General features: G+C 37.8%; 2 protein-coding genes across 2 annotated transcripts; one reads left to right on the top strand and one right to left on the bottom strand.

Moving 5' to 3' along the window:
- The first annotated feature begins 2,560 nt into the window (after nt 1–2,560).
- On the top strand, nt 2,561–3,508 carry LOC100761804 (olfactory receptor 5D18). Its single transcript, XM_027420926.1, has one exon. It carries the CDS (start codon nt 2,561–2,563, stop codon nt 3,506–3,508), a length of 948 nt encoding a protein of 315 aa, XP_027276727.1.
- A 12,808-nt stretch (nt 3,509–16,316) lies between these two features.
- On the bottom strand, nt 16,317–17,258 carry LOC100759483 (olfactory receptor 5D18). The gene has a single exon (XM_027421136.1). It carries the CDS (start codon nt 17,256–17,258, stop codon nt 16,317–16,319), a length of 942 nt encoding a protein of 313 aa, XP_027276937.1.
- Nucleotides 17,259–19,375: the final 2,117 nt, after the last annotated feature.

The following is a 19,375-nucleotide window of genomic DNA, read 5'->3' as shown; positions in this document are numbered from 1 at the left end:
TCTTATTCCATCTCTGTCTATTTCACTCTCCTCGTGTATGCATATGCACATGTGTGTGGAGGCCAAAGGATAACTTCAGAAATGTTACTCAGACATCATCTACCTTGATTTGAAAGATCAAAAAGACCATGATTGCTAGCAAGCAAGCCGCACAGGTCTACATACGTCCATCTCCCTAGTACAGTGCCTACAAACTCATGTTTTCATGTATAGCTGTTTTACCTTCAGTTATTCGAATAAACTTCATGTCCCTAGGATCACTAGAAAAATAGTCTACAAACTGTTCTGTCCCCACCTGCTCCATAAGGTGTGTATATAGCTATAAGCAGAAAGAGATTGGAATTAGTATTTGAAAAAATATCTGAATTCAGTCATATATTATAAAAGTCCATGATTTATCAAAACATGGAGCCCATGATGTATAAATAGACTTTAAATGTGTATAAAATTGAATATTATTTATTTGTAAAATTATTACTGTTTTCAAACATGTAGTTAGAATGGAAGACCTTATGAGGAAATAATCTGGGTACTGAAGAAAATGGCTGTATGTAACTAGTGCTTGTGCAGGCTATGGGGAGGAAATTTGGAGAAAAGATGTTTGATAAATACAGGGTATATTTGGAATTGGATAGGAGATTGAACTGTTAATGATGACTAGCAGACCAGGATAATTATGGGCATCATTAGCTAATAATTATATTTAGTAACTCCTGCAGAGCATCTTGTGTGTTCGCAGTATTTGAAAAGTAATGTATGCATTTTTATATCTACCAGTTAATGTGCCTTTCATTATATGCTGCATTAGAATACTATATACCATACAATACCTCATAAAACATGGGATTTAAGACTCAGGTAAGTATCTGTCATCTTAAAACTATTACATCAGACAAAAGTAATTAATTTTAATTGCTTAAGTTGTAGCCTTAAAAGATCAGCAACATTTAGTCTCCAGGGTTTGTGTTACCAAGGCTGGAGCGATAAATACAAGAATGTGTATATTACTCTCTCACACAGGGACTCCTATTTGGCCTACACAAGGTTTGCTTTAAGGCTGCAAAGGAAAGGTAGATATTAGTTCCCATCAGGAAAATAACTCAATATTAATGTAAGTCATTTTGATGTATGGCATCATCAACCAAGATAAAATATTCCCAAATTTTAATACAAGATATCTCTCTGTGTGAGAAAATCCCTCATATCTTAAGTTAATGTTTTATCTTGATACTGTATTTCAGTGTATCTTCATTTTATTTACACTATTCTCATTATAGTTGATAGCTTAAATCTCTACTTTGTTCCATAAGGAAAGTATGATTATCTTAAATCAATTCAGTTACTATATTGACAAGAAAGATAAATGGGAATATGGTACTTGAAAAATGAATGAATATCTTTGATTCTAAGTATCTGGACACTAGTTATAGGTGTATAGGTTTGTATTTTCACATCACTGGAATACTTCTTGCATAGAAATCTACATTTTGTGTTTGTCAGTGTGTGTGTGTGTATGTGTGTGTGTGTGTGTGTGTGTGTGTGTGTGTGTGTGTGTGTGTGTGTGTGTATTTCAACCTCTCTGTCTTCTTGTATCTGTGTCTGTCACTTTCTGTCTCCATCTAATTCTATCTCTGTCTCTCTTCCTCTCATGTGTACATATGTAGATTTATGTAGAGGCTACAGAATAACTTCAGAAATGTTCCTCAGACACCATCTACCCTCGTTAGAAAGACCAAAAAGACTACAATGTCTAGCAAACTAGCCACACCGATGTACATAGGTCCATCTCCCCAGTAGAGTGATTACAAGCTCGTATTATCATGTTCAGCTGTTTACCCTTCATTTACTGGAATAAACCTCAGGTCCTTGGGTTCATTATTAAAGTACTTTATAGACTGTTCTTTCTCCCCCTCATCCATAAAGTATACCATCCTTATATTCTATTCTATGTTTCTATTTTTAAGGCAATATAGGAAAGAATAATATATATTATGTATGTATATATATTCTGTAAAATTTACTAAGGCTGATTTTAGAAAATAGCTTCTGAGAATAAGATACAAATCATTTTCAAATCTAACATGGGATAACAAAACATGTACACAGCAATTCATATATATATATATATATAATTTAAATGTATATTATATGATATAGGTTTAAGCATTTGAGATTGTTGTTATTGAAATGTGGTTTGAAAAATAATGTATTACATTGGCTAATAATTTATGAATATATACAATGAAAATGAGAGGCTAACTATATTAGGTATAAATTAACTAGAAATGAAGATAATATAATTACATGTTATTGCAACAATAGCAATGAAACTTATATTCCAACTTAGAATTTAACTGAAAAATTATATTGCCCTTGAGAAGCTTTAAAAATGATTTGTGATCTCTGGCAGATCAAAATGGAGATGTTCAAAGTGTGATTTCTTTTTAATCTAAGAACTATAACATAGTGAGGCTACATAGGCAAAAAAAAAATTCCTCCAACTTCCTAATTTCTATTTTATTGTTTTAGGATAAATTCCATATTCTGCAGAAAAGAAACCATGTCATTGACATATGGAAATACTAGTGGGGCTGTGTTCATCCTCTTGGGCTTCTCAGATTACCCGGAACTGAAAGTCCCTCTCTTCTTGGTGTTTCTCACCATCTACAGCATCACTGTGGTAGGCAATATTGGCATGATCCTCATCATCAGGATTAACAACAAACTCCATACCCCCATGTACTTCTTCCTCAGCCACCTCTCCTTTGTAGATTTCTGTTATTCCTCTGTTATCGCTCCCAAGATTCTAGTGAACATTGTTGCAAAAGACAGAACCATCTCATTTATAGAATGCATAGTACAATACTTTTTCTTTGCTGTCTTCGTGGTAACTGAATCCATTTTATTAGTGGTTATGGCCTATGATCGGTTTGTGGCCATCTGCAGCCCACTACTCTACACAGTCACCATGTCCCAGAAACTCTGCATCTGTCTGGTGGTGGGATCATATGCATGGGGACTGACATGCTCCTTGACAATGACATGTTCTGCTCTCCAGTTATCTTTTGTTGGTTTCAACAGAATTGATCACTTCTTCTGTGAGTTCTCTTCCCTTCTAGCCCTCTCCAGCTCAGACACTCATGTGAACCAAATCCTTCTGTTCTCACTTTCCACTGTGAATGCTCTCAGTACTCTCTTCATCATCCTCCTGTCATATGTGTTTATCCTTGTTACCATACTCAAGATGCAATCATCCAAAGGGCGCCACAAAGCATTCTCAACGTGTGCTTCACACCTGACTACCATCACCATCTTCTATGGCACAATCCTGTTTCTGTACTCTGTGCCAAACTCAAAGAACTCAAAGCTCACATTCAAAGTGGCCTCTTTGTTTTATACACTGGTGATCCCCATGGTCAACCCCCCAATTTACAGTCTGAGGAATAAAGATGTGAAGGAGACAATCAGAAAAATAATGAATATTAAATTACTCCATTCATCTGTTTGAGAACTTTGACCCTGGCATTAGTAAAGGAGTTTTAGAGAGATTAAGTCATGTATCACATTGAAATTAATAATTAGTTTCTTCAACTGAACAGAAATGGACCTTTTTAAAATAGAATTCCCTGTTCTTTGTATTCACTTTTTAGAAATAAATCAGAGAATTCACTAGTTATTTGTATTCCATCCCCCAAACTGAAATGATATTTTAATTTACAATCTCATTTTAAATATTAAAAGATATATATCATGGGGGATACCTTATATTATGTAATATAATTGCCACATCCCCCTTCTGTATGACACCTCATATAGCAGAAACTTTCAAAGAACATGTGTGATAAAAAAGTAGATATATCCACGATGACAATGCAAAATCTAATGTTGTTAGTGTTTGAGGTAAGTAGATGGCCAGTATATAAGAATGAAGACAGAAAGTACTCAAAGACTCTTGAAAGAAAGGAAATCTAAAATGCATGATGGGACTTTTGAGGATTCTTGTTATTATAATTTAAAAAAGGAAAAAAAAAAAGAAACCAAAATGCTGGTGAGATAGTTAAGTAGATAAAGTGTTTACAATGTAAGCCTGATTATCAGAATTTGATCTCCTGACCCAAAAGGAAATGTGGAAGGAGAAAATTGACTTCACTGAGCTGTGAATCCACCCCGGAAACACTACATATGCACATAAGAACAACAAATGAAACATTTTATATTTTTTTATTTCTTTATTTTTTTTTTTTTATTTTTCGAGACAGGGTTTCTCTGTGTAGCTTTGGAGCCTATCCTGGCACTCGCTCTGGAGACCAGGCTGGCCTCGAACTCACAGAGATCCGCCTGCCTCTGCCTCCCAAGTGCTGGGATTAAGGGTGTGCACTACCAACACCCAGCTCAAATGAAACGTTTTAAAGGAGTTGGTTTTTAATTGTTATTGTTGCTTTTTATTTGTTTGTTTATTTGCTTTTAATTTGGCTACCATGAAAAGAAAAGAGTGACATTTTGTAAATCTCTCAATTTAAGAATATAATTTATTCAAGAGAAAATAGTATAAATACAATCAAGAGTTCAGAATACAATGCTGTGCCAGGCATTCAATAAACAATTTATTGCACTAAAGTGGTGTCACATTCTGTGTGTTTTGTGTATATGTGTTATACTATATATAAATTAGTCTTCATGAGCAGAATGTGTAAAAAATTATTTGCTTTGTAATACACTAATTTTAACCAGAAATGAGTTTGAAACTATCAATTAGAACATGGCTCAGCATTAGGAACCTATTTTAAGCTATTTACTTTCCCTTCCCATGAAACTGATATCACCAATAATTCAGCAGACTGCTTTTCCAAAATTTTTATCTCTATATTTTGTCTTGTGATCCATTGAATTCAAACAGGGCCCTGTATTGGCCATGTGTTTCTAAATATCAAAAGAGAGTGGTGGATTCTCTTTTGGGCACTCAAGTAAAGATAATGATTGTCTCTTTTCCACAGTCCACCAATAGCCAAGTATGGTATTGTACTGTGACCCCCCTCCTCATCAGTGATCTGCTAAAAGGCATAGTCTTTTGCCAGTCCAAAGCAAGCAACATTGGAGGCTATAATATCATGCTTGCAAATGGCTTTCCCTCTTTTTGCTCTTACCTTCAAACACACACACACACACACACACAGAGAGAGAGAGAGAGAGAGAGAGAGAGAGAGAGAGAGAGAGAGAGAAACAGAGAAAAACAGAGATCAATACCCATGAAGGGAAACGCACAGAGATAGCTGGAACCTCATGGACTCTGGATTAACAGCTGTGGGCCCTGCATGGACCAAATTAGGCCCTCTGCATGTATGTGACAGTTTTGTGGCTTGGTCTGTTTGTGGGGGCCCCTAACAGTGGGTCCAGGATGTATTCCTGTTGCCTGTTGCATGGGTTGACTGTTTGGAGCGCATTCCCTATGGCAAGATTCCTTGTTCAGCCTTGATGTAGACAGGAGGGGCTTGGTCCTGCCTCAACTTGATATGCCAGGCTTTGCTGATTCCCCATGGGTGGCCTTACCCTTTCTGAGGCCTGCATGGACAAGAGGTAGGGTAAGGGTGGGGAGGGCAGGAGGAGGGGAGGGAAGGGGAACTGTGGTTGGTATGTAACATGAAAATAAAAAGATCAATAATTAAAGCAAATTTAATTTAAAAAATAAATGCTCAATTAAAGAGAAAATGCCTTTTGACTGCAAACTGTTATGTACTTTGACACAAAGTACTATCAAAGAGAGGAGGATGAATGCTATATCCTGTCACTTTGTGAGTCTGTTGGGAACATCTAAAAAGGTACCAGGGAGGCACCACTTGACGGAAAGGTAACCAGACTAGAGTCTGTCACATGGTGCCTCCCCATGTTGTCTTCTGCATTTGAAGACATACTGTACATTGAAATTAATAAATTTCAGTTTGTATACAGCTAAGTATTATTAAAACAGAAGGGTTCTTTGCTTCAACAAGAAAAGTGAGAGATTTATTTTCTTCTGTTTTCTTTTTTACTAAGCTCAACACATTTTATTTTCAAAAACATTTCCTGTTTTTAAGTCAAAACATGAGAAATCAGGCTGTTAACACCCTATGGATAGTGTCTCCCTGTGGGGAATGCATTTATCACTGAGACATTTTTCAGTCTGTGATGACATAATTGGTTTTCAGCATAATAGAGCAGTGCCCTTACTTAGAAGTGATGCTTTCAAGCATCTCAGAAGACATAGAGCAATTCTCCCCACACTAATCAACTCCCCTCTCTGCCCCCTCCCTCCCTCCCTTCTTCCCTTCCTCCATCCCTCCCCTTAAGGAGGCATTTTCTCCGTCCATGGATCAAGTCATCTATGCTTTGGTGGAGGAAGGATTGGAAAATCCAAAATTTGTCACCAAGTTATTCACTTTAATTTGTCCAACTAACTCCTGTTCCATGGCCTGTGCTCCTTGAGAGTTCATGCTTGCCATTTCCCATGATAAATATCCTTATCATAAAAGAATTGTATTTTCCTAAGTGTGGGGTCATCTAAGTATGAAATTCACTTAGTTCTCTAGCTAGGGAGACTCAATACATAAAATATCTAACACAATAACACCTCTTCTTACTTTTGCAAATTGATCTTCTCAAAACAATTCCTTTCTATGTCCAAGTGATCACACTCATATATTTGACAGGTATTTTGTATTGTGAACTTGGTTGTTTTGAGAAAATTGTAGGAGATTTGGATCTATCTTTGTGAGTGTTTCTCCTAGACAGAATTAACTAAGAGAGGAAGATCTGCTGTGCCACACTCCCAAGTTCTCATGTGAAATCAAAGCAGGCACAGCCTTCTGCTAAAGCTTTCTGACGTCCAGGCAGCAACCTGATCTCTCAACTGCAAAGAATGAATCTGTGAGACATTTGTAAATTCTACTTTACTTGATTTGTGTTCTTGGGGAGCTTCTCACAGTGACAATAAATTGGTCAAACATAGTAATCATTTAAAAAAAATGTATATTTGAGCCAAACAGTCTGTGGTGTACACATTTTATTTGTGAAGATGTTTGAAAAAGTTGGTGTGTGTGTGTGTTTGTGTGTGTTTACCCTGGATCTAATGTTTCCTAATTTTCCTCCTTCTTGTGTCTATGTACTGTACTGTAATTACCAATATGTGTATTGAGAAACTGTCTCTAAGATAAATATCATTTGAACACTGTATATGTTTGTTTATAATACTGATTCTTATTTGTTCTTTTATTTTATTTTGTCCTTTTATAATTTGAGTTCTCTCTTCTGAGCAGATAAAGGATCTGTCTTTAAGATTTCATATGCTGTTGAGAAGAAAATAATTTATATAAGCATCTGTGTGTTTATTTCTGTCCAGCCTGGTCCCACATCCATTTAGCCCCAAATAAACACACAGATGCTTATATTTATTATAAACTGTTTGGTGGATGGCTTAGGTTTCTTATTGACTAACTCTCTTTTAATTATTCACCCATTTCTGTTAATCGAGTATTTCCACATGGTCTCATCTTACTTGAGAATGCTCCAGCATCTTTGGTTACATGGTGTCCCTTGGCGGCTCCTCTCTGCCAGAATCTTCTCCCCAGAATTCTCTTTGTCCCATAGCCCTACATATACCTCCTGACTGGCTACTGGAAAATCAGTGTTTTATTCATCAACAAATAAGAGAAACATATATGCAGAAGGACATCCCCCATCATTCTGGGGAGAGGAAGCAGAGAGAAACAGACAGAGAGACACCATACTGCTGAAGGAGTAACATGCTGGATTATAGGTAAGTCATAGCCTTGTGACAATACATAGTTTAATAGAAATGGGTTAATAACTAAGAGAGAGATAGTAAGAAGCTTAAGTCATTGGCCAAACAGTTTATATTTAAGTCTCTGTGTTTCTTTGTGGCTAATGGGAGTGGGACCAAGTGGAACAGTAACTCCATCTTCAAAAATGTCATAGTAGGTGGTGAGGATTTTCAGTGTTCTGAGCAAAACACAATGCTGACCTTATGAGATAACATACAGGCCAGTTACCCAGACATGACCATCATATGTTGTTTCTATTTATTGAAATGTCACAAATACGCTCTTAAAGTATACCATGACTACATATCAATAAAAACACATACATATGTAACATAAAATAGTGTAACATCAGAAAAAATCATTTAATTGCTTTCTTTAACACCTCAAGGGAATGGAACAATAGATGGTCTAGGGGGTCTTGTCTTCCAGGTTGTAACTATGTTGCATATAATGTTCCAAACATGGAAATCCTGTGACTTTATGAGCAGATTCTTTCAGGAATGAATGGAAAGATTCACTTGATCATGATTTAATCATGAAACAAGGCAAGAGAAAGGTAGCTTGCAGCTTGCTTCTTGAAATCATGAAAATGATTCTACATCAGAATCAGCTGAATTTATATCTTGGTGAGATATTTCATTTTTTATTTTTTTATTAGTTCAAGTGAGGGAACAAGCTTGTTTCACATGTGAGTCCTTTCTCCCTCTCCCTCCCTTCATCCCCCATTTCTCCTCCCCCACCCCAACCTACTCCCCACCCCATCCACCCACTAATCCTCAGGCAGGGTAGGGCCTTCAACAGGGGCTCTGCAGAGTCCACCAAATCTTCCTGTGATGGGCCTGGGCCCTTCCCCATTAGTCCAGGGCCAGAGTGTATCCCTTCATGTGGGATGGGCTCTCAAAGTCCCTTCCTTCACCAGGGAAAAATAAATACTAATCCACTACCAGAGGCTCCCTGGAGTGCAGAGGTCTCCTTATTGACATCCATGTTCAGGGGTCTGGATCAGTCTTGTACTGGCCTCCCAGACAACATCTGGGATCGATGTGATCTCCCTTGTTCAGGCCAGCTGTTTCTGTGGGTTTCTCCAACCTGGTACAGAACCCTTTGATCTTCATTCCTCCCTCTCTTCAACTAAATTCCAGATTTCACCTCAGTGTATATCTGTGGATGTCTGACTCTGCTTCCATCAGCCACTGGATGAGGACTCTAGGATGGCAGAAAGAGTAGTCATCAATCTCATTTGGGGGAAGGGCTTTTAGGTTTTCCTCTCCACCATTGCCTGGATTGTCAGATCATGTCATCCTTGTAGGTCTCTGGCGATCTCCCTAGTTCTAGTTCTCTTCTCGGACCTATAGTAGCTCTGCCATATATGGTATCTCTCATCCTGCTCTCTCTCCTCTATTCTTCCCTCAACTCAATTTTCCTGCTCCTCCATTTCCTCTCCTCTACTCCTCTTCTCCTGCTCTTATTGTGGCAGCTCCCTCTCCCCTACCCTCATGCTCCTATTAACTCAGGAGTTCATGCCACTTCCCATTCCTGGGGACCATTTATCCCTTAGAGTCCTTCATGTTTCCTGGTTTCTTTGGTGAAGAGGATTATAGACTGATAATCTTTTGCTCTATGTCTAAATTTCATATATGAGTGAGTACATACCATGTTTCTCTTTCTGTGACTGGGTAACCTCACCCAGGATGGTTTCTTCTAGTTTCATCCATTTGCCTGGGAATTTCAAGATTCCAAGATTCCACTGCTTTTTTTTTCTGAGTAGTACTCCATTGTATTAAAGAAGATACCAGAAAATGGAATGATCTCCCATGCTCTTGGATAGGCAGAATTAACATAGTAAAAATGGCAATTCTGCCAAAAGCAATCTACAGATTCAACGCAATCCCCATCGAAATCCCAATACAGTTTTTCACACATTGAAAGAACAATACTCAACTTTATATGGAAAAATAAAAAACCCAGGATAGCCAAAACAACTCTTTACAATAAAGGATCTTCTGGAGGCATCACCATCCCTGACTTCAAGCTCTAATATAGAGCCATAGTTCTGAAAACAGCTTGGTATTGGGACAAAAATAGAGAGATAGACCAATGGAATTGAATTGAAAACCCTGATATTAACCCACACACCTACAAACACCTTATTTTTGACAAAGGTGCTAAATCTATACAATGGAAAAAAGATAGCATCTTCAACAAATGGTGCTGGCAGGATTGGATTCAGACATGCAGAAGATTGCAGATAGATCCATACCTGTCACCATGCACAAAACTTAAGTGCAAATGGATCAAAGATCTCAACATAAATCCAGCCACACTGAATCTTCTAGAAGAGAAAGTGGGAATTACCCTTGAACAAATTGGCACAGGATACTGCTTCCTGAACATTACACCAGTAGCACAGACATTGAGGTCTGCAATTAATAAATGGGACCTCCTGAAACTGAGAAGCTTCTGCAAGGCAAAAGACACAGTCAGTAAGACAAAACGACCACCCACAGAATGGGAAAAGATCTTCCCTGATCCCACATCTGACAGAGGACTGATTTCCAAAATATATAAGGAGCTCAAGAAGCTAGCCACCAAAACACCAAACAATGAAATTAAAAAGTGGGGTGCAGAACTAAATAGAGAATTCTCAACAGAGGAATCTGAAATGGCTGAAAGACACTTAAGAAAGTGCTCAAAATCCTTGGCCATCAGAGAAATGCAACTCAAAACAACTCTGAGATACCACCTCACACCTGTCAGAATGGCTAAAATCAAAAATACCAATGACAATCTTTGCTGAAGAGGATGTGGAGAAAAAGGAACACTCCTCCATTGCTGGTGGGAGTGCGAACTTGGAAGAACACTCTGGATATCAGTATGGTGGTTGCTCAGAAAAATGGGATTCAGTCTACCTCAAGATCCAGCCATTCCTCTCTTGGGTATATACCCAAATAGTGCATGTTCATACAACAAGGACATATGTTCAACCATGTTCATAGCAGCATTGTTTGTAGTAGCCAGAAAGAGGAAGCAACCTCGATGCCCCTCAACTGAAGATATTTCTTTTTTTAATTGTATTACTTCTTTAAGAAATTCATGCAAAGAATTTTGATATGTTTAAATTTCTCCTGAGCTGTTTCTTTTAACATTAGCTAATTGAACTTCCCCCATGCTTTCCCACACATCTTTGAGATTGGTTTTCCCCTATCAAGCCCACTTTCTATTGTTCACTAGTCTTGAGAGTGGGGCAGCTATGTGTGGTAAACCAACAGGAAGTTACGTTACTGAAACAAAAGAAAATGAAAACCTGACTATCCTCTCTTAGAAACTATTGAATGCTAATTAGTTAGTTATGTGGTGGACTTAAGTTTCTACTTTCCTTCTGCCATGCTAGGATTGGGTCTCTCTGAAACTTGTGCAGGTCTTATAATTGCTGTCACAGTGGCAGTCAGTCATATTTGCACTATCATGTTGGGTCTGGAAAATACTGTTTCCTTGAACTTATCTATCTGCTATGTTGCTTACAATCTTTCACACTCCTTCCCTCTTCCTCAAGAATCCCTGGGTCTTGAGATGAGAGGGTATAATATAAATGTCTAATTTAGGTCTGGGACTCTATAGTCATTTGTTATCTACACAACAACCAGTCAGTGCTCCTGTATTGCCGTCTACTGTAGAAAGTTTCTCTAATGAGGCTATAGATACTTTGATCTATGGGTTTACTTCACATGTAAGTTCATGTGCTTTAATGATACAATCTGAATATCTCTGTGACAATTTCACTGTCATTGGATTATTTTTATAAAATTTCTAGTTTTCTCACATGCCTAAGATATCAAGGACAGAGATACTTTTTTCAGATTGTTCCAGGTTAAATCAAGTATCAAGCCAGAAATGGTTACTTTTCAATCCCTGCTCTGTAAGCACAGAAATAATCATAATAGGGTATATATGCTAGTTTAGATGATCCGAGTGATATGAATGATAAATGCATACACAGAAAACACTGTGAGAAATAGAATTCTGCATGTAGATTCCCCTGCTTTCTGTTTTTCATTCCTGCAATAAGGAAGTGGAATATAATCACTTTATAATCCTTGCACCATCCTGAATAATTCTTGTGACCCATTTGGACAATGTTCAGTTATTTGATAATTAGAACCTATGTGTCCTCCCTGTTTGGGCAGGTCCACTCTATAGCAGGTGCAGGCCCAGAGAGATCTGGCGGTAATGGTGGCATTGGGCAGGAGTCGGGCAGGAGCAGAGGGTACATTCACCTCACAAGAGGTCAGGCCAGCAGAGGGGGAAGGAAGAGTGAGGTGTTTCCAGATTCAGGGAGTTTTCCCTGTCTGGGTGGTCCACTCTATTGAAGGCACAAAGAGATCTGGGGGTGATGGGGGTGTTGTGCAGGAGTCAGTCAGGAGCAGAGGGTACACTCATCTCAGAAGACATCAGGCTGGTGGAGGGGGAAGGAAGAGTGAAGTGTTTCCAGACTCAGGGATGTCCTCCCTCTCTGAGAAGGTCCACTGTATGGGAGGTGCAGGCCCAGAGAGATCCGGGGGTGATGGGAGCTTTGCGCAGGAGTTGGGCAGGAGTAGAGGGTACACTCATGAGAGGTCAGGCCTTCAGAGGGGAAAAGAAGATTTTTCACAATTTTATCTTTTAAAATGTATTACTTGTAAACCATTTCATTTTTAAACCCAATACTAGCATTAAACTATAATACAGTCTGTGTTTGTTTCTGTTCCACTTGAGAAATTATGCTCATATTTTGATATGAACAATAAATACCAAATATGTAAGTCGATACTTTTATTCTGACACCCCAACAATGATAATTCTACTCTCAAAATCTAAGTGATCATTGGTTTATATCAAATCTATGAAGGAGATGGTGTGCAGTGTTTCTGGGTGTGGCTAACTGTGGCTCATAGGATGCTCTCCAGTTCAATCAGTGGGTCATACATTATATAATTCCCTTGTCCTTATGGATGCTGAGTGTGCTACTCTGTTAACACATATTCTTTGTTTATCTACTGATGTGCACCAGGATCATATTCTTGACAATATGAACATTACTTCAGCTACCACTGAGCTGAGACTTTCAGATGACTCTGATGGTCATGGGCATGTTGACTTCATCAGGAACATTTAGTTTGTATTAGGATTTCTTGATAATATAGTGTAGTTTTTAGTCTCACCACTTTTCTTTCACTTTGTTTGACTTATTTTAAAATGCAGTCTCTTTATGTAGCCCAACATACTCTCAAACGCAAAAAACCTCCTGCCTTCACCTTCCAAATCCTGGTACCAGGAAAGCATATTATAAACAAGAAGCTTCTGCTTGTTCATTTCTGTTGTTTTTTGAGAAAGTTCTTCCTTTTTTTCCCTAATTGTTATCCCAATTTACATTTTTGCTAACATTGTATAAACCTCTCTTTTCTCCATGTTTCTCAGCATTCCCTATGTTTTCCTTCTTTTTCACAACAACCTTTCTAATTACAATGAGATGATTTCCACTATGAATAGATTTTCATTTCTCTGATGTTGAATTTTTTTATTTTTTACTTGTGGCATTTTATTATCAGGAGGTATTTTTCTTCTGTCAATATTTATTTAACATAAATTTCAACTGATTTTTTGTGAACTTCACACCATACACCCCAAATCCCACTCGCATTGCTCATCTCTTTCATATTTGTCCTCCACCCTTTTAATCTCCTTCCCACAAGAAAATAAAAAAAACACTAAAATTAAAATTAAAAGAACTATCTCTCTCACTACTCTGGGCAATGACCTGCTCCTCTATCAATTGCAAGTTTCAGACCAGTCACAGCTGCCACATCTCTACCCCTCTGCTCTCTGTCTTTCCTCTTCTCCATCACATTCTTTCATTGTAGTTGCCTGGGGAGCTGTGCTGTATCACGCTGTATACTCTTTTGCCCAGCTTTACATGCTAATGTTCATTGCAGTGAGTTTTTGGTCTGGTTCAAGGCTTCTGGCTCCTGCTACACCATCTGGAGCTACACTGAAACTCCTCTCAGATATCAGGCTGTTGCCCTGTGTCAAGGGAATCCTGTGGCTATGATTTTCAGGTTCAGTCTCTTCATCAGGTCACAGATGGGGTAGATGTTGGGGTGGGCCAATTCAAGACCCTCTATGTGGGCATGGGTGGTAGCTGAGTTTGTCAGCCTGGGTATATGGTAGGGCTTCTCCCCATCTCACCTAAAGGCAGAGCAGCTTTCTCCCATACCACTACTGTCACTGCTGTTCAGTGACTGGAAATAAGACACCCTTGCATGGGGTGGGTCTAGCAACCTCAAGCTCACTCCACTGCTTATACTGCTGCACAGCTGTTGGTGAGGGGAGAAACAACATCAGCATAGCCCTTGGTCATTCATCCACATGGTCTCAAACGGCCGCCCTGACCAAAAATATCTGCATGGCTTTTGGTGGTAACACAGGCATCAGAAATCAACACAGACCCAGCTGCAGTAGAACCACAGACTTAGACTTAGCCTTTGGCAGCAGCCTGAGCTAGGACCTCACCATTGCCTCATCTTGCTACATCAGCTCCTCATATTGGCCTTCTCCTCACTACCTGTCTGTCTTCAGTTCCACCTCTCAGTATTGCTTTTTCTCCCATCTCTTCACTATATACACTATCTTTCTCATGTCTCCATCACATATTTCTTCATTACAGTGCATCCAAAATCCAGGGGCCCCAGTACTGTGGTCGGGGCTTATGTGTATATATGAAGGTATTGCTTTATTTATTTATTTGTTTGTTTCATTCGATTTGTGTTTGCTTGGTTGCTGAGATTTTGAAGTTAAGTATACAAAGTGGACTTAAACCTTTTGTTCTAAGCTTAGGTTACAAATAGCCTCTGTAGTAGTTTGGATGTAATTGGGGTCCATAAACTCATAGGGAGTGGCATTATTAGGAGTGGTGGCTTGTTGGAGTAAGTATGGCCTTGTTGGAATAAATTTGGCATTGTTGGGGTGGGCTTTAAGTTCTATGCTCAAGCAACTCCCAGTATCACAGCTGAATTCCTATTGCCTGAAAGATGTAGGAATCTCAGCTTCTTCCCTAGCACCATCTCTGCCTGCACACTGCCATGTCTCACCATGATGATCATGGATTTAACCCCAAACTTTAGGGGAGCCATCCCATTTAAAGGTTTTCCTTTGTAAGAGTTGTCATGGTCACGGTGTCCTTTTACAGCAATAGAAACCCTAATTAAGACAGTCTTGCTGGTGTGTGACAGAATTTTTTCCAGGGGCATGGCACATATGCAGGTTACTCATCCCAGAAAGGGAACCCACTATAGAACTAAAACAATTAATGCCTAAAGTCAAACTAGGAGTGTCGGTAAATTTTTATTAAGTAACTAAACAAAAGTTGAAGAATTGCTTACAGGAACAGGGATGACTCAGAAGCAGATTCATCACTGAAAAGCCCAAGCTAGTGCAGGGGAGGACTCATGAAGGCTACAACTCTGGCATTCTCTGCCATAACTCACTGTACATGCTCAAGAATTTATTCATGGGTTTTCAGAGTCTTATGTCCAAACAACAGTTTACTTTTCTCTATAAAGCTTGAAAGTATCTTCTAGAATCTTCCAAGTCTCTTCTTTAGAGATATATGACATTTTTATTTACTACTTGAGTCTCATTAATCTCCTCCTCCATTCTGGAAAGGACATTTGAAATCAGAATAAACTGCTGTACAACATTATCCCATTCAAGAAGCTGTTCTTTGGAATATTTCTTTCAATATACAAATGGTGTTGTGTGAATTATTCCCAATATGATAGGGACATTAAGCTCTTGCATTCACAGCAAATGTAGATACTGTCTTAAGATATGCCCAAGATCAAAGTACTTAACATTTAAAAATGGGTGTGGTGGGAGCGTGTCAAGTCTCTTCATTGACAAGCTACTAGACATTAATCACTCCTGGGACAGGAAGAGTCATTTTTCTTTAAGGATCTGCCTCCTGGTACAATGTTCATGCTCTATTCATCCTTGACAATATGAGACTGCTAATTGGACTCTATGGACTTTACAAAATAAGGAGAGAGCATGAAGTTGTGGGGGTGATGATTTGAGGTACCCTAGGAGTAGTTAGAGGTGGGGGTCTTAGAGTAGATACAATCAAAATACAGTGTATAATTCTATGAAATTTTCAATGAAGGAATAACACATATTTGTAAGGGGTGATTGATGTTTTGACATACATATGAAATAAATAAATGAAGCTTTTTAAATTTACTTTACATTTTTGATCCATACTTATGTACAAATTATAAGCCATCTTCTGTTGTTTCATGTAAATGCTGGATAAATCATATAATATAAAAAACAAAAATCAAGTTTGTTCTCTTGGAATAAATCTCAATTTCTACTCCAATTTGTAATATTAACTGTATTAAATTTAATAATATCCATTAACTCAACCTTTATTGACACACTTTACATAAAGTACACACTGAAATAATATACTTAAGAAGAAAAGACTTTAGTGTCTATTATTTTTCTTACTGTGTCCTTGACATCCTTATTTCTCAGACTGTAGATCAGGGGGTTCAGCATGGGGATCACCACTGTGTAAAACACAGAGGCCACTTTGACCGTGTGCCTGGAGTTCTTGGAGTTGGGCACACAGTATAGGAATAGGATTGTTCCATGAAAGATGGTGATGGCTGTCAGATGGGAAGCACAAGTAGAGAAGGCTTTGCGGCGTCCACTGGCTGAATTCATCTTCAGAATGGTGACAACAATAAGAACATAGGACAAGAGAATAATAAGGAGTGTGCTGATCTCATTAAAAGTGGCAAAAATGAAAAGCAAAAGTTGACTGACAAATGTATCAGAGCATGAAAGTGAAAGGAGAGAGGAGAACTCACAGAAAAAGTGGTTGATCATGTTGAAGCCACGAAAAGATAAATTCAAGGCAGAACAGGTCAGTATCAAGGAACATACTACCCCCCAAGCATAGGATCCTAACACCAGCATGGCACAGAGCCTCTGAGACATGGCTACTGTGTAGAGAAGAGGGTTACAGATGGCCACAAACCTGTCATATGCCATCACTCCTAGTAAAAACGATTCAGTTACCACAAAAGTACAGAAAAAAAAGAATTGCACCAAACATCCTAAAAATGATATGGTTCTGTCTATTATAACTAGATTTACAAGCATCTTTGGGGCAACAATGGAAGAATAACAGAAGTCCACAAAGGAGAGGTGGCTGAGGAAGAAATACATGGGGGTGTGCAATTTGGTGTTAATCCTGATGATGAGGATCATGCCAATATTGCCTACCACAGTGATGCTGTAGATGGTGAGAAACACCAAGAAGAGAGGGACTTTCAGTTCCGGGTAATCTGAGAAGCCCAAGAGGGTGAAAATGGCCCCACTGTTATTTCCATCTATCAGAGACATGGCTTCTGTTTGTAAAAATCTATAATACCTAGAAGTAAAAATAGAGTATGAAGACATAGCCAGCTTGTTTCATGCTCTTCACAAAGCTTGGAGGATAAAGCATAAATATATTTCAAAGTTAGTGTACTTATAATAAAGCTTTTGCATATTATCAAAATATCAACTGTTATGAAGTTACTTAAAATTAAAATGAATTACCGAGTAAAATTATAGCCTCTTAAATAAAAGAAAATCTTAATAATTAAGTAAATTGAGAGATGGATGAATTTGAGGCTATTTCAAATCAAATATTTACATTCAAATTTCAGTGATAATGTATTATTTTAGGTTCAGAGAAGATAAGCCTAAAATAACATTATGACTGGCTGTCTGAGCCTTATTATTAACAACAAAAACCCAGCGATATATAAAGGAATTATATTATGCATTATGTGTTCAGTGTTTGCAGTATCGACAGTTCTGTTGTATCACCTTGAACTGTTGTCATTTGTTTATTTTTTCAGTAATTTAGTGCAATTTCTCTCACTCAAATAAAGGGAATCCTACTTTCTTTCAGAAAGCACATCATCTACATTTGGATTTCTAGTTTGTAATTTCTCTTTATAACAGGAATAGCACAACTATTACATAGAGGACGGTTTAAGTTCCTTTATGAATCAAATCATAGGTTCCTGAAAACATCCAGATAAAAACCTAAATTACACCTCTGTCTGGAGCCCTTTTTTGTAATTATTTTATTATATATTATAATAAGATATTATTTGTTACCTCTTCTTAGACTCCGAGTGAGTTATACTTGTCCAAATACCATGATATAATCATTACTCTAGATGTATAGGCCAGCATTTTTGTTTATTAAAAGTCATATGTTAAACTAGGGAACAAACTAGAGATTCTAATCCCATGGAATGAAGCCCAGTGATAGTATTCATGCTGCAGTGAGATATTGGGAAGTAGCTTTAAAGTTAAAACCAAGTGAAAGTGACTGAGGATATATTTCTCACCCAGCAATAAATAACTGTAATATAACCTAGCAGAATCTCTATGCAGTCTGTGTCTCACTCTATGTGTCCAACTACCTCACCCTTTCCTCCATTCTTTATTTTTAATGTGTTTCCATATGCTATAAATTTATCACCTAGTCCATTCATTTTCTGCTTGTGTTACCTTTGTTGTAGAAATATTATAGTAGAGCAGTTTGAGTACATTTGATAATAAAGAAAACAAGCACTGTATATAAAATAATCACTGTATTTCTCTTCCTAAATGCAAAACACAGTTAATAAACTATTGTAGAGACCTTTCCTTCTTGATTACCTATAGTAATATAATTTTGGTTACACAGTAGTTCCTAGGCATCCCTGCAAGAAAGATAAGGAATTACAGGCAATGTTGAGGCATTCAGTGGCCTTGCTTTTAAATGCATGATTTTCACCATGGAAGACAATCTATTTCAATGACAAAATTGGACTCAATGTATTTATTTTTATTTACAAATTTTTTCTTCAGACTTCTAAGGATTTTATAGTACAAGACTTTTACATAATGTTATTGTATTGAGTTACTCCAAAATATTTTATGTAATTTGAGGCTATTGTGAAAGATGCCACTTCCCTGTTTTTTTCTCCATACATTTATTATTTGTTTGTAGGAAAGCTACTGATTTGGGGCAATTAGTTTGGTATCTATCAACTTTCCTGAACATTTGTGTCAGTTGTAGGAATTTCCCAGTGAAAAATTTTGGGTCGCTTACATATGTTATCACAGCTTCTGCAAATAAAGATACTTCGACTTCTTCCTTTCCTATGTGAATCCCCTTGATCTTCAGTTGTCTTATTGCTTTAGCTAACACTTCAAAAACTACATGGAATAGGCATGGAGACAGTGAATAATCTTGTCTTGTTCTCCATTTAAGTTGATGTTGGCTATTGGCTTAATTTAAACTGCCTTTATTATGTTGAGGTTATGTCCTTTGTGTCACAAAACTCCAGAGCTTTTATCAGGAAAGGGCATTGGATTTTTTAAAAGACCTTTTTCTACATTTAATTTTAATGATAGACAGAAAGGAAGCAGATCCAGATTAGAGGAAGGGAGAGGGGAGTAACTGGGACTAGTAA

This window comes from Cricetulus griseus, chromosome 6, assembly GCF_003668045.3.
Source record: "Cricetulus griseus strain 17A/GY chromosome 6, alternate assembly CriGri-PICRH-1.0, whole genome shotgun sequence".
NCBI classification, from domain to species: Eukaryota; Metazoa; Chordata; class Mammalia; order Rodentia; family Cricetidae; genus Cricetulus; species Cricetulus griseus.
This window is presented reverse-complemented; position numbering and strand designations above follow the sequence as displayed.